The sequence below is a fragment of the Crocuta crocuta genome, unplaced genomic scaffold (genome assembly GCF_008692635.1).
Source record: "Crocuta crocuta isolate KB4526 unplaced genomic scaffold, BGI_CrCroc_1.0 scaffold25, whole genome shotgun sequence".
Lineage (NCBI taxonomy): Eukaryota > Metazoa > Chordata > Mammalia > Carnivora > Hyaenidae > Crocuta > Crocuta crocuta.
The window spans coordinates 8,703,589-8,719,402 of NW_027532015.1; the positions used below are offsets into that span (position 1 = coordinate 8,703,589).

The 15,814-nt window shown below is 37.6% G+C and overlaps 1 protein-coding gene across 3 annotated transcripts in view; it reads right to left on the reverse strand.

The window, feature by feature from the left end:
• The window catches only part of PEX3 (peroxisomal biogenesis factor 3), a 36,566-nt gene that overhangs the window by 19,657 nt on the left and 1,095 nt on the right, over positions 1-15,814 (reverse strand). For all 3 annotated transcript variants that reach the window (XR_013338107.1, XM_077776124.1, XM_077776123.1), the window contains exons 2-3: positions 10,920-11,051; positions 366-447 (exon numbers count right to left, since the gene is read on the reverse strand). Coding sequence is in view for 2 of the 3 variants with exons in the window: in XM_077776124.1 (XP_077632250.1) it covers positions 366-447; positions 10,920-11,051 (214 nt within the window). In the remaining variant the exon portion in view is untranslated. The remainder of the gene's footprint in view (positions 1-365; positions 448-10,919; positions 11,052-15,814) is intronic.

Here is a 15,814-nt window from a genome sequence, read left to right on the forward strand (position 1 = left end):
CTTTACCTATTATACTGTCAACTCTTTAAGAAGCTTCACAACATCTGGTTCAGGAACATGTTCCATAAGCACTCAATAATTAAATTTCCGAATAAGGTCAAAGTGGTATAAGATCTATTTAAATGAAAACCAAAAGACACACAAATATTGTTGACCTAAATACTTTGTGCATCAAGGTAGAGCAAAATTAAATGGACAAAATAGGAAGAATTCAATGACAGCTACCAAATATTTTTCTAAAGAAGTCTGTATGAACTTTAATTAGAAAAATAAGGAAACAAAGATGTTTTAAAAATATTTTACTGCATTCTGTAGATTTAAGTGCCCCATATAAACAAAAAAAAATGAGGTTAACTCGCACTTACCTGTTTTTCAGCAGAGCCGTGAGGCTCTCGGAATTGAGTTGCTGCATTAAGGCCTCTCTCAGTGTTGGAAGCATGGACAGCACTGCAATGCAAACAGGAGAAAACAGGTTGCAGGTGACAAGAATGCTTCATGACAGAAGGCACACTGTCGTAGGCTACATGATAGGACTAGCCAGGGCTGGGAGGGAATGTCAAGGCTAGAGTTTGTTATCATTTTTAATAATAAACACTGATTATAGGGGCACCTGGGTGGCTCAGTCAGTTAAGCGACCGACTTCGGCTCAGGTCATGATCTCACGGCTCATGGGTTCAAGCCCTGCGTCAGGCTCTGTGCTGACAGCTAGCTCAGAGCCTGGAGCCTGTTTCCAATTCTGTGTCTCCCTCTCTCTCTGATCCTCCCCGCTCACCCTCCCTCTCTCTCTTTCTCAGAAATAAAACATTAAAAAATCTAATTATATATGAATAAATCATTTATCTGCTTACGTTAAGTGAAGAGAATTATATATATATATATATAAATATATGTATATATAATGATCACAGCAATGTACCAAGTACACATACAAGAAANTCTCCAAATGTTTTTTACAATGAATTTATTTCTGATATAATAAAATGATCAAAAACATTTTTATCTTTAGCTATACTTTTTGTTTCATATTTTATTTATAATTCTAGAAAAGTTTATTTATTAAATATTGCAAAGCATTAAGTGCTAATTGTAACCGAGACAAATGTGTTGTGAGGGTGGGAATTAAGAGCTGCTGGGTTGTAGTTCTGGTTTTGCCAATGGTTATTGCCTGTAACTCCCAAGAAGTTATGCGAAGATAAAATAAGACACAGTACTCCATGGAAAAACACAGCATGTAATTTATACAAGCTTATTTATGTCTCTATGTATGGCATAAGAAATGCTGTGGAAATGCACATATATAAGTTAAAAATTAATTTCTAACTCTAAATAAGTAATGATAACAAAATGAAAAAAAAATCAAGAGATCACAAATACCACATTCTAAAAGGGAAAACTTCAGTGTATGATATTTATTTCTTGACTAGGTAAGACATGTTAACTATAAAATATATATTATTTTTTCTCTAGAAAACTTGGCTTTTAGCCTACTCTAGACATTTATTTCAGTGCTGCACTATGGTAGCTTCAGCACAGTTCCTCAAGTTGTGTGATTCAATCACCTAAGTCATTGAGACCATTAACTAAAGTCGCAGCTCAGAGCCAACACAAAAGTTGGCTTATCTCTTAGTGGGCTTTATAGATATACCTAGCCCAAGTGCAAGATGCTCCCCTACCAAGAAAAATCAAGGCTGGAGTCCTACATTCAGAAAATGGAGTTAGTAGGGAACTAGTTTAAAGATTATGTGGTAAAACCACATGATTCTCTTCAAAAATTCTCCTGATAAGAGCCTTTTCCTTTTCCTTTAGGCCTATTCAATTCTTCTCTTCCAGGCACTTTTTCCCCCTTAAATAGTTTACTGTCAAGTTGGTTTCCATCCCAACAAGTGCCCTCCTCATGCCATCATTCCCCTTCCTCTCTCTCCAACCCCCATCCACCCAGTTTGTTCTCAGTATTTAAGAGTCTCTTGTAGTTTGCCTCCCTTCCTCTCTGTAACTATTTTTCCCCCTTCCCTTCCCCCATGGTCTTGTTTCTCAAGATCCACATATGAGTGAAGACATGCGATATCTGTTCTTCTCTGCCTGACTTATTTCACTTAGCATAACACCTCAAGTTCCATCCACGTTGTTACAAATGGCCAGATTTCATTCTTTCTCATTGCCATGTAATATTCCATTGTATAAATATACCACATCTTCTTGATCCATTCATCAGTTGATGGACACTTAGGTTCTTTCCATGTTTTGGATATTGTTGAGAGTGCTACCATGAACATTAGGGTACATGTGCCCCTATGCATCAGCACCCCTGTATCCCTCGGGTAAATTCCTAGCAGTGCTATTGCTGAGTCATAGGGGAGTTCTAGTGTTAATTTTTTGAGGAGCCTCCACACTATTCTCCAGAGGGGCTGCACCAGTTTACATTCCCACCAACAGTGTAGGAGGGTGCCTGTTTCTCCACATCTTTGCCAGCATCTATAGTCTGCTGATTTGTTCATTTTGGCCACTCTGACTGGCGTGAGGTGGTTATCTTAGTGTGGTTTTGATTTGTATTTCCCTGATGATGAGGGACACTGAGCATCATTTCATGTGTCTGTTGGCCATCTGCATGTCCTCTTTGGTGAAGTGTCTGTTCATGTCTTCTGCCCACTTCTTCACTGGATCATTTGTTTTTCAGGTGTGGAGTTTGGTGAGTTCCTTATAGATTTTGGATCTATAAATCTAGTATAGATACTAGATTTTGGATACCCTTAACCTGATATTTCATTTGCAACTATCTTTTCCCATTCCATCAGTTGTCCATTAGTTTTACTGATTGTTTCCTTTGCCGTGCAGAAGCTTTTTGTCTTGATGAGGTGCCAGTAGTTCATTTTTGCTCTTGCCTTTGGGGATGTGTCAAGTAAGAAATTGCTGCGGTTGAGGTCAAGGAGGTTGTTTCCTGCTTTCTCTTCTAGGGTTTTGATGGTTTCCTGTCGCACATTCAGGTCCTTTATCCATTTTGACTNCTTTTATTTCCTTTTGTTGTCTGATTGCTGATACTAGGACTTCCAGCACTATGTTAAACAACAGTGGTGAGAGTGGATATCCTTGTCATGTTCCTGATTTCAGAGGGAAAGCTCTCAGTTTTTCCCCACTGGGGATGATGTTAGCTGAGGGCTTCTCATAGATGGCTTTTATCATGTTTAAGTTGCTTCTATCCCAACTATCTCGAGGGTCTTTATTAAGAAGGGATGCTGTATTTTGTCAAATGCTTTTCTGTATCTATTGATAGGATCATATGGGTTTTATCTTTTCTTTTGTTAATGTGATGTATCACATTGATTGATTTGTGAATATTGAACCAGCCCTGTAACCCAGGAATGAATCCCACTTGCTCATGGTGGGTAATTCTTTTTATGTGCTGTTGGATTTGATTTGTAAGTATCTTGTTGAGGATTTTTGCATCCGTATTCATCAAGGATATTGGTCTGTAGTTCTCTTTTTTTGCTGGGTCTCTGTCTGGCTTGGGAATCAAAGTGATGCTGGCTTCATAGAATGAGTCCGGAAGTTTTCCTTCCATTTCTATTTTTTGGAATACTTTGAGAAGAATGGGTATTAACTCTGATTTAAATGTCTGGCAGAATTCCCCAGGGAAGCCATCTGGCCCAGGGCTCTTATTTGTTTGGAGATTTTTGATAACTGGTTCAATTTCCTCACTAGTTATGGGTCTGTTCAGATTTTCTATCTCTTCCCGTGTGAATTTTGGTAGTGATTGTGTGTTTAGGAATTTGTCCATAGTATTCCCTGATAATTGCTTGTATTTCTGAGGGATTGGTCCTAATAAGTCCTTTTTCATTCATGATTTTGTCTATCTGGATGCTCTTTCTTTTCTTTTTGAGAAGCCTGGCTAGAGGTTTGTCAAATTTGTTTATCTTTTCAAAAAACCAACTCTTGGTTTCACTGATCTGTTCAATGTTTTTTTGGATTCTATATTGTTTACTTCTGCCCTGATTTTCGTTATATCTCTTCTACTGGGTTTGGGGCGCTCTTGTTGCTCTCCTTCTAGTTCTTTTAGGTGGGCTGTTAGATTTTGTACTTGTTCTTTTTCTAATTTCTTGAAGTAGGCCTGGAGTGCAATGTATTTTCCTCTTAGGACCACCTTTGCAGCATCCCATAGAGTTTGAGTTGTTGTATTTTCATTTTCATTTGTTTCCATATATTTTTCAATTTCTTCTCTAATTGCCTGATTGCCCCATTCATTCTTTAGTAGGGTGTTCTTTAACCTCCATGTTTTTGGCCTCAGGATGCAGAGTTCTAAATATATCTGTCAAATCCATCTGGTCCAATGTGTCATTCAAGTCTATTGTTTCTTTAGTGATTCTCTGTCTAGCTGATCTATCCATTGCTGTAAGTGGAGTATTAAAGTCCCCTACTATTAAAACATTCTTGTNAGATTCTTGGCCGCATATTTTTTCTGTTCATTACATTGAAGATTTCCTGCCATTCCCTTCTGGCCTGCCAAGTTTCAGTAGATAGGTCTGTCACCATTCTGATAGGTTTCTCTTTGTATGTTAGGGTACTTTTATCCCTAGCTGCTTTCAGAATTCTCTCTTTGTCCTTATATTTCGCCAGTTTCACTATGATATGTCGTGCAGATCGATTCAAGTTACATCTGAGGGGAGTTCTCTGTGCCTCTTGGATTTCACTGTCTGTTTCCTCCCCCAGATTGGGGAAGTTCTCTGCTATAATTTGTTCAAGGACTCCTTCAGCACCTTTCCCTCTCTCTTCCTCTTCTGGAATTCCTATGATACGGATATTGTTTCATTTGACTATATCACTCAGCTCTCAAATTCTCCTTTAGTGTTCCTGGATCAGTTTATCTCGCTTTTTCTCAGCTTCCTTTTTTTCTATAATTGTGTCTTCTAATCCACCTATTCTCCTCTCTGCCTTTTCAATCCGTGCACTAGACGCCTCCATTTTATTATGCATCTCATTTATAGCATTTTTTTAATTCATCACAATTATTTTTAAGCTCCATAGTCTTTGTAACAATAGTTTCTCTGATGTCTTCCATGCCTTTTTCAAGCCCAGTGATAAATTTTATGACTATTATTCTAAATTCTTGTTCAGTTATGTTGCTTATATATGTTTTGAGCAGTTCTTTAGCTGTCATTTCTTCCTGGAATTCCATTACAGAAGAGTTCTTCCATTTTATCATTTTGGCTAGCTTTCTGTCTCTTGTTAGTTTTAAAAGCTTGTCATGCACTCTGCACCTGCGAGTACTGCTGTATAAAGAAGGGTCTTGACTGTCCAGGGCCTGTCTGTTCAGGAAGTGTTCTTTGAATGGTGTCTCTTGGTCTCTCTTGTTGAAACTTTGGTTATTTTATTTCCTTACTCATAGTGGTATTTGGGACTCTCCACCACGTGTTCTTTGGTTTGCTTCTTGAGGTAGCCCTGGAAAAGAAAACAGACAAACACACAGGGAACAAAGGCACACAAACGTACAAATCCAACAAACAACCAAACCAAAAGGGAAAAAGAAAAAAAAAAGATGGAAAAAAAGGAGGAAAAACAAATAATAAAAATAAAAAATAAAAAAGTAGAAAGGTCACAGTGGAGGTGCAGAATATACATCTAGAGAGTGGATTAAATGTGACTGTTTAAGCAAACTAATGACCAAAGTGCCCAGTCCAGCAGAGGGGAGGAATACGAATGAGACAAGGGAAAATATATCTGAAGAGAACTGATGTAGAATTAATTGTGGAGGTACATCCATGTTTGTCTTGCCCTGGGCTCCAATAAAAAAAAAAAAAAAAAAAAAAAAAAAAAAAAAAAAGAAATCATGTAGACTAACTTTGTCATTTCATAGCTGGAAGAAATGCAGGGCAGGACTTGCACAAGGCCACACAGCCATTTGGTCTAAGGCTTTCATTACTACTGTATAGTAGGAAAATTTTTTAATTGTTTTATGCATGCACACATATNGGGAAAAGGTGTGGTTTGGTGTAGGTGGGTCTTAGCCTCCACTGCATCTTCTGGGCTGCTCCCTGAGGTCTTGCCCTGGTGGTTGTGGGGAGAAAAACGGTGGCGTCCCAGTCTCTTCTTGAACCAAGCATTCCAGATTATTCTTTTGGGTGCGATCTCCCTGTGCCGCAGGTGTAGCCAAGGTGGGCCATGCTCTATGTCCCAAGCCACACCTCATTTCCAGATCTTAGTCCGCGCTCTTTATTGATACTGCCGGAAATAGAAACCCGCAGGCTGAGTCCTTCTGCGCAGTTTCAAGCCTGCTGCTTCCCCACTGGGGATCGAGCTAGGAGAGCGGTAGAGTGGTTTCAGCCCACACCGCTTCCCCTCCGGATTGAGCTGGAGACCAGAGGAACAGTTTCTCCTGGCCCCGCCTGGGACCGGGTGACCCAGCTCAAAGTCAGAACCACAGCTGGAAACCGGATTGGTCTCTGTCTCCAGCCAAGGTTTTTCTCTTCTCCAGGGACTGTTCTTTGGGCAGTTTCAGCCACTCTTTATTTTCCCCTCAACTAACTGTGGCTCTCTGAAAAGGGGGCTCCCTCCTCCCCTCCATGTCTCTGGGTCCCGGTCCATTTTTATCTTCCCCAGTTCACACTCATGCACCTCTAAGGTTGTTTTCTTAGCGGACTCTGTCTCCTTTTCCTCCCAAACTCCTGGATTCTTTAAGGGTTCCTATGGCTTTAGGCCTTCTCCATTTGAGAGATGGGGGTGAGTGAAATGTATGGAACGCCCTACTTCTCCGCCATATTGTCTCTCCAGGCATTTTTTTTTAACAGTGAACAAATATATTTCTGTATCTAGTTGAATACAGTATTCATATTTTCCTGTCGCCATTTGGTCTCCATGATAAAAAACCCCAGTCCAACCACAAATCACAAGACAACCCTTCACCAGTTATGAATCTGTGTGACCCTGAGGAAGTTATTTAACCTCTCAGTGCCTCAGTTTTTTCTGTAAACTGAGGATAACATTGGAACTACCTTACAGAATTGTTGTAAGGACTGATTGAGACAAATAAAGGATTTAGAACAGTGCTTCTTTGCACATGAGAATGCTCCATAAGTGTTAGCTCTTATTATTACCTTATTTGACCTCTTCTGACACATTCCAGTTTGTTTATTCTTAGCATGTGAGAGTCAGAAATGGACCTGCACTCTGACTACTCCAGAGCATACATACTGTAACTACCCTTGACTTGAACCATGATTTTATTACTGTAGTCTAAAATTAATTTAGTATTTCTAGAAGTCATATCAAACTGTTTATAACAAACCTTATGCTTAACTAGAATTTCCAGCCCTTATTCATGTATCTTGCTTGCAAGCAAACTTAGATAATTCTGTATCTGTACAATAGACTTTTAATGCAGAACAATTCATTTATCCCAACCTACCACTGTGTATAAATTTCATAAGCATCACTTCTAAATCTTCATAAAGCCACTGGGAAGAGCACAAAAACACTTTATTAGATACTATCTTTCGAGTTGGGGCCAATTTTTTGGGTGAAAAAAACCAGCTAGATTTACCTGAAAGTACTAAACTTTTCTAGTATATCCATTATGTCTTATTCAAAAGGATAGAAACTTAATCGTATGATGTGCAACCCCATTATCAATGCATACCAGAAAGCTAATTTGGAAACCTTTCAGTGAACCTATATTTGGCTCCTATCCTATTTTATTTTTAATTACTTATATGCAGCTATTTATTCATCCGAGGGTTGTGATGGTCACAAAATGTGCCACCAAATCCAAACCTGCTAGGAGGAGTGTGAATCCATTACCAGATCTGCACCACTGCCAGACAATGAGAGTGTTCCATGGAGATACTCCCACAGATCCATTCCTGTAGATCTTGTCTGCCAGGGAACTCAGGTAACTTTGGCTTAAGGACTCCCCACTGGCCTGCCAAAACTTTCTTGAAAACGTGCTGGAGACTGAGACTTTTCTTACATAATCTTCCTTCTCACTACCCTTGTCCCAGCAACAGCACTACTGGGAATTTACCCAAAGGATACAGGAGTGCTGATGCATAGGGGCACATGTACCCCAATGTTTATAGCAGCACTTCCAACAATAGCCAAATTATGGAAACAGCCTAAATGTCCACCAACTGACAAATGGATAAAGAGGATGTGGTTTATATATACAATGATATACTACATGGCAATGAGAAAGAATGAAATCTGGCCATTTGCAGCAACATGGATGGAACTGGAGGGTATTATGCTAAGTGAAATAAGTCAGTCAGAGAAAGATAGATCCATATGTTTTCACTCATATGTGGATCTTGAGAAACTTAACAGAAGACCATGGGGGAGGGAAGGGGAAAAAATAGTTACAGAGAGGGAGGGAGGCAAACCACAAGAGACTCTTAAATACTGAGAACAGAGGGTTGATGGGGGGTAGGGGAGAGGGGAAAATGGGTGATGGCATGGAGGAGGGCACTTTGGGATGAGTACTGGGTGTTGTATGGAAACCAATTTGACAATAAATTATATTTTTAAAAAAGTAAGTAGGTAAGTAAATAAATAAATAGTAAAAAAAGAAAAAAGAAAAGAAAGAAAAAGACCTGCACTACGATCTAAAGGCTTTCCTTGTCTCCTCCTGCTCTCTCCTTTATCCTTCACAGCTGTTTCCCCTNGAGGGTTGTGATGGTCACAAAATGTGCCACCAAATCCAAACCTGCTAGGAGGAGTGTGAATCCATTACCAGATCTGCACCACTGCCAGACAATGAGAGTGTTCCATGGAGATACTCCCACAGATCCATTCCTGTAGATCTTGTCTGCCAGGGAACTCAGGTAACTTTGGCTTAAGGACTCCCCACTGGCCTGCCAAAACTTTCTTGAAAACGTGCTGGAGACTGAGACTTTTCTTACATAATCTTCCTTCTCACTACCCTTGTCCCAGCAACAGCACTACTGGGAATTTACCCAAAGGATACAGGAGTGCTGATGCATAGGGGCACATGTACCCCAATGTTTATAGCAGCACTTCCAACAATAGCCAAATTATGGAAACAGCCTAAATGTCCACCAACTGACAAATGGATAAAGAGGATGTGGTTTATATATACAATGATATACTACATGGCAATGAGAAAGAATGAAATCTGGCCATTTGCAGCAACATGGATGGAACTGGAGGGTATTATGCTAAGTGAAATAAGTCAGTCAGAGAAAGATAGATCCATATGTTTTCACTCATATGTGGATCTTGAGAAACTTAACAGAAGACCATGGGGGAGGGAAGGGGAAAAAATAGTTACAGAGAGGGAGGGAGGCAAACCACAAGAGACTCTTAAATACTGAGAACAGAGGGTTGATGGGGGGTAGGGGAGAGGGGAAAATGGGTGATGGCATGGAGGAGGGCACTTTGGGATGAGTACTGGGTGTTGTATGGAAACCAATTTGACAATAAATTATATTTTTAAAAAAGTAAGTAGGTAAGTAAATAAATAAATAGTAAAAAAAGAAAAAAGAAAAGAAAGAAAAAGACCTGCACTACGATCTAAAGGCTTTCCTTGTCTCCTCCTGCTCTCTCCTTTATCCTTCACAGCTGTTTCCCCTAACACATCTCTTGTCCATCTAACCCCATCTTAGCACCTGTTTCCCAGAGGACCCAAACTAGCACAAGGGTCCATGTCAAACTGAAATATATTTTGAGACTCCAGACTACCTTATTCAATTTAAAGAATTATGTAATTTTTAAAAGGCTATTTTATTTACGGAGTATTTATTAAGATCCAAGCACTTTATATGCATTATTTCATCACATTCTACAAAACATTTATGAAGTGGGTTTTATGAAGATTATTTTACAGAAAAGAGAACTAAGATTTAGATTTGCTGGGATATTATAAGGAAAAGCTGGGAACAGAACTCACTGAGATTCATCTGAGCTGCCTTCACACAGTGCTTATGATTATTGTTTGCTTTACAGAATGAAGTATTAGCATTATACTAAAAATAAAGGCCTTTAAACTCAGGAAAAAAATTCTATTTTCAAAAGTAAACAAAGAGAGCCTAACTTTATGAATTCCTTCTAAATTAGCTGTTCTTGAAAGAAGTATTAGAGAAAAAGTTTTAAACAATAAAAAAGAAAGAGGTTTGACAGGGATCTAAGAACTAATTCTTGAAGGGTTATGCTAGGTATAACATAACACCCGTTCTCTTCATATGTGGGCAGCGGACTGTGTCACAGCATTCTCCCAGTCGGCTTCCAGGTTAAATTATTACTGTTAATTTATGCTGATTAGCATATACTACTGTGCTAGTCTCACAGGTCTGTAGTTGTATACTGTGCATTTAACACACTTGGAACTCTTTACTACAGCATAGGAGGCCCAATGAAATAAGGCCTATCCTTATAGTCATATTTCCCACAGTTCTTCCATTGCTCATTCCGTTCTACCTAGAATGTGCCGAGCTTGTTTTCCACCATAGCATTTTGCTCCCTCCATTGTATCATTTGGTTCTCAAGGAGGCTTGACTTTCCTGATTGCTGTTTCTTAAAGAACATCCCCACCTTCTCACACAGCTTTATTCTCCTTATGGAGCCATCACTTACCTGAAGTTATTTATTTGTTTTATTATTGTTTGTTACTCTCACTAGCATATAAATTCTGAAGGTCAGGGATTTTTTATTGTTCACGTTCTGTTTCCCCAGTACTGGGTACCCCAAGTATTTGCTGAATAAATAAGCAAAATCAATGAACATTCACTGTATATTGTATTCATTTATATTGATTTTAAAAATCCACATTAAATGATGTATTTCAGTTAAATCATACAAATATTTGATAGATTTATCATTCTTCTTTTGCCTTTTCCTCTAACTTTGATCCTAGAAGTACGCAAATTAATATAAATCATCAAGGAAATTTACACATGTATAAATATTTCTCTTTGCCTTACCTGTCATATTGCAAGTCCTCTGGTTACTTTCAAAATGGTATTGTCGTCGTGCTTGAGCAATGTATTCTGCAGCCTCTCTTTCTTGTATTTCTCTGATTTTCTTCTGTCCATATTTTCCCAGGATATATACTCCTAAAATTATTTTTTTAAAACAACCAAGGGTATTAATCTAATTAATTAGAGTATTAAAAATTCCAAATAGTATTTTTAACCTGCTTCATTGCTATAAGGTTTATAGCAATGAAAAGCTAAAAACCACAATGTTTAAAAACCTAAGTTAAAGAACTTGTATAAGAACTGTGACCTCAATAGAAGGAAAAGGAGATTGGCATTTTAAGTCAATGATGGGCTGACAGCCAATAAGGACTAGGCCTGAAGAAACAGAAAGGAATTAAATGTACAAATCTAGCAATGCCTTTAATACTGAACTGGAGATATTTTAAGAGTCCAGCAAAAGGGGATTGTTTAGATAAATTATAGTCTATCCATACAATAATCTTATGAAATCTTACATAGCTATTAGAAACTACATTGCTAAATAGTTAATAACTCAAGGAAATAATTCCTAAATTACAACACTACCTATATAAAAATATAGGTGGGATCATGAGGCCTATAATTTTGTTGAGCACATTTCTGCACAGACAGTATGATATAAATGTGCACATTTTGTTCTATGCCCCAGGGTCAGTTAATTGTCCTAACTGTGAATGTGAATACTCCAGAGTGGTTATTTAGCATTTGACCAAAAACCACACTCCAAGGTTTAAGTATTTCAACTAAATTTATCTAGCATAATGAACATCAGAAACGGATTTTCACAGATTAAATTAGGGGTATTTAAGATACTGGATTAGCTAAAACTATTTTAGTAATACTCTTTTGAGGAAGAATATAGGAATCTAGCAAGTCCTTCCTTAGGAATGGTTTAGCCTTGAATCCTTAATTGCTACCTAGGAGGATTCTTCTTAGTCAAAGTTGTTAACCAAATGTCAAAGTTGCTAACCAAATGGCCAACAGAATGCTACAGATGGAATAGTGCTGCATTTGCTTCCAGCTAATCTTTTATGCACGGTTCTGTTGCAGTACAGAGAGGACACTGGAACTTCAATAAGCTCATAAAAGGTAGTTTTGATACTGTTTTATTTATACTGGCTCATAGACTGTTTTTATGTGTGTCAGAATTTGTTTCATTATAACCTGGCAACAAATTTGTAAGGGAGTAACTAATCCTCACCTATCTACAACTGTCTGTGGCTCCCAATAACTGCCAAAAAGAACCTAAGAGCTTTGCAGGACCTAAATCATTGGGTTTGGTCTATTTGTCACAAGGGGTGATGGGGCAGTCCTTTAACAACTGCAAAGTAAGCACACGGCCTGAAATATTATCACTAATATAAGCATTATACATAAACTGATAACATATATATTCTAAAAAATAATAGCTCAGTAAAAGGTATATCCTGCAAGTAATTAGAAATAAAGTAGGACTGTTATGTTTCTATGCAAATAAATGTATTATAATTATGTTTAAAGAGTAAATAAATGTCATATAAGTGGCTTCAAAATGACCTTTCTTGCAATCCTTTCTTAGTAAACTGATGACAGTACCATACCAACAGAATGAAGAAGCTTACTTATGTTTCACAAAGTAACTCTTTGACAGGCAATTCTTAGGTAACAACCACTTCTCAACGAATTGCTTGTATTTTATTTGCACAACAGATTAAAGTTATGTGTAAAATGATTATTATTTCTCAAATGATAATAACAATGTAAAATGAAACGCTGCAATGATGCCCTTTTTGTAGCTAAGAATTTTCTGGAATAACAGTAAATGACTAGTAGATGTGTTTTTCTAGGAAAAAAGGTACACCGCTTTCATTAGATTCTCAACAGAGTCTGATAAAATTTTTCAGGAACTACTTACCATATTTGATAAGTGTAGTATATTCTAACTAAAGCTAAAAGAAAATGAATTGTTGTGGATTGAACTTTATCACACCCTTCCACCCCAGTTCATATGCTGAAGTCCCTTTACTTCAGAATGTGACCTTATTTGGAGATAAGGTCTTTATAAAGGTAATCAAGTTAAAAGAAGGTCATTAGGGTGGGCTCTAATCCAACATGACTGGTATTCTGATAAGAGGAAATTTGGACACAGACATGTGTAGAAGGAAGATGATGTAAAGACACAGAGGAGATAGCCATCTACTAACCAAGGAGAAGGGCCTGTAAAAGATCCTTCCCTTACAGACTCTGGAAGAAACAAACCCTGCCAACACACTCATCTTGGATTTCTGGCCTCCAGAACTATGAGACAATACATTTCTTTTGTCTCAGCCACTCAGTTTGTGGTACTTAGTATGGCGACACCAGCAAACAAATACATGGAATTAGGATAAAATGCCACAACTCATTATTATTATTTTTTTAATTTAGCATTGAAGTCCATTCCCATACACAGTGAAATTTCACCAGGCTCTCATTCCTAAAATTAATATATTCTTATTTTTTTTCCTAGGAAAATAAAAACGAAGGCAGAGAATTCATTAGCTGAAATATGGAGCTCAGGATCATCTACATACTTGACTGACTGCCTGAATTTGATCTGAAGACAGTAGATATTGATGGTTGTGGCACCAAATAGGTAGGTAATTTTGGGCAAGACTCTTCCTCTCTGTACATTTTTTTTATCCATAAAATGAAAGACTGGGTTTATAAGGTGCTTTAAAAATGTCTTCTGTGCTATGACTATTTATGAATAATGAAAACATTCATGAAATACCTCAAAAATGAATATAGAATGGTTTGAGGTTTCCTTTCAGAACACTGCTGGTGAAGCAAACTATCTTCTAATCTTTCCACATCATAAATTCAGTTTTGGGGTTGCCTAAGTGGCTTAGTCAGTTAAGTGTCTGACTCTTGATTTTGGCTCAGGTCATGATCTCATCATTTGTGAGATCAGGCCCAGAGTTGGGAGTTGGGCTCTGTGCTGACAACGTGGATCCTGCTTGGGACTCTCTCTCTCTCTTTCTCTCTCTCTCTCCCTCTCCCTCTCTTTCCTTCCTCCCTCTCTCTGCTCCTCTCCTGCTCATGCTTGCTCTCTCTTTCAACACAAGTAAGCTTAAAAAACAAAACTACTCTTGTCATGCCCACTGAATAGAAGAGCCTAGCACAGTGCCCACTGGGCACCCAAAAGTGATAGCTATTACTATTAAAAATCTGTAACTCTTATACTTCCAATCATATTACCTTCAACACTACAGGCACTTGATAACTATTTCTTAGATTAACTGAAATGTAACGTGTTGTAGAACCTTCCCCTTGAAGATAAAACACTAGGATTATTTTCTCTTTCTGTCCCTGTGGACTTTTTTTCCCCTTTCTCATTTCTCTTAATCTGTAATTATAAAGCTCTCAACAGATTTTTGAAAAAAATCTATAACTACTCTTAAAGTACACTCTTTAGCTTCCCCTACCATTATGTCTACTCTACCATTAGGTTATTCCATAAATCTGAAGGGGTATGCTATTCTGAGACTGCTAGAGAGAGATTATTTTCCTTCCTTCAGTAGTACAAAAATATTTTATTTATACTTCTTCCATCATACATATGTCTTTAACTTCTACAAATAAAATAGATTTAGTAGTCTCAGCATAACGGAAATGTACAGACAGTACTTGAATTATGAAAATTTCAACTTTATGATAATATGAAAGTGATATACATTTAGTAGAATCCATACTTTGGGTTCTTTGAATTTTGATCTTTTCCTGGGCTTGCAGATATGCGGTACAATATTCTCTAGTGAGGCTGGGTGTTAGTGAGACCTGCTCTCAGTCAGCCATTCGATCATTGAGAGTAAACAACTCTTACGATCACTCTGTACTCATTCAACCATTGTTTTTCACTTTCAGTACAGTATTCAATAAATTATATGAGGTGTTAACACTTCATTATTGCTTTTACTCAACTGTTGCCTAAAGTAAGTGTTCTTTAGATAGACTAGGATAAGCTATGATGTTTGATAGGTTAGCTGTATTAAAATGTACTTTCACCTTGTGGTATTTTCAGCTTACGATGAGTTTATTGGGTCATAACCCCACTGAAAGTTGAGGAAGATCTGTACATTAGATGTTAATGGCTGAAGATATGGAAAATATACTTTATTGGTAAAGGATTTCTCAAAGAATGCTGTAAAAATTTACCTAAAAATTTACTGATTTGTGATAGGCCACAGAGATGAGGAAAAGATTCTCTTTGCCATCAAGAAGCCAATTTCAAACTTTCAAGAATGAACAGATCTAAGTTATTGATGTCAAAAGTACTGTTAATTTCAAATTGTTTGGGGGCAATAGAATAAATCTAATAGTAAGAGAGAAGCAACCAAATTGTTTGGAAAACTGCTGTTCTTGTTTTGTAAGTACTTCTGTAACCAAAGCATGTAGTTAGTGATAATTGCTCAAAAAAAATCAAATTCTAAAAAGTCCCTCTTAACATTCCTATATTTCCTTCTCCTGTATCCCACACCGCCTTTTATTCTCCCCTTCAAATCCCTGCACATTATGACATGACTGTCATATGGGGCAAAAGGCTCTCAAGATTATCTTACCTGTTTCTAAATTGCCTCTCAGCCTGTGCAACTCAGTTGCACCAGCTGGGTGGGCACTGATCCTAACCTTGAAGATTCCTGGGGAAGACTTCACATTTCCCAAACATTTTCCTACCTTATAATTTGTATTCTAAAGCAGAAACAGAACTAAAACACTGATTTGTGTTTCTTTGTCTAGTATATATCTCCTAGTTCTTTAGATAACTGTGGTTTTCAAAAATTCAAATTAACTTAAAATTTTTTTATTATTGAGAGAGAGAGAGAGAGTACCCATGCACA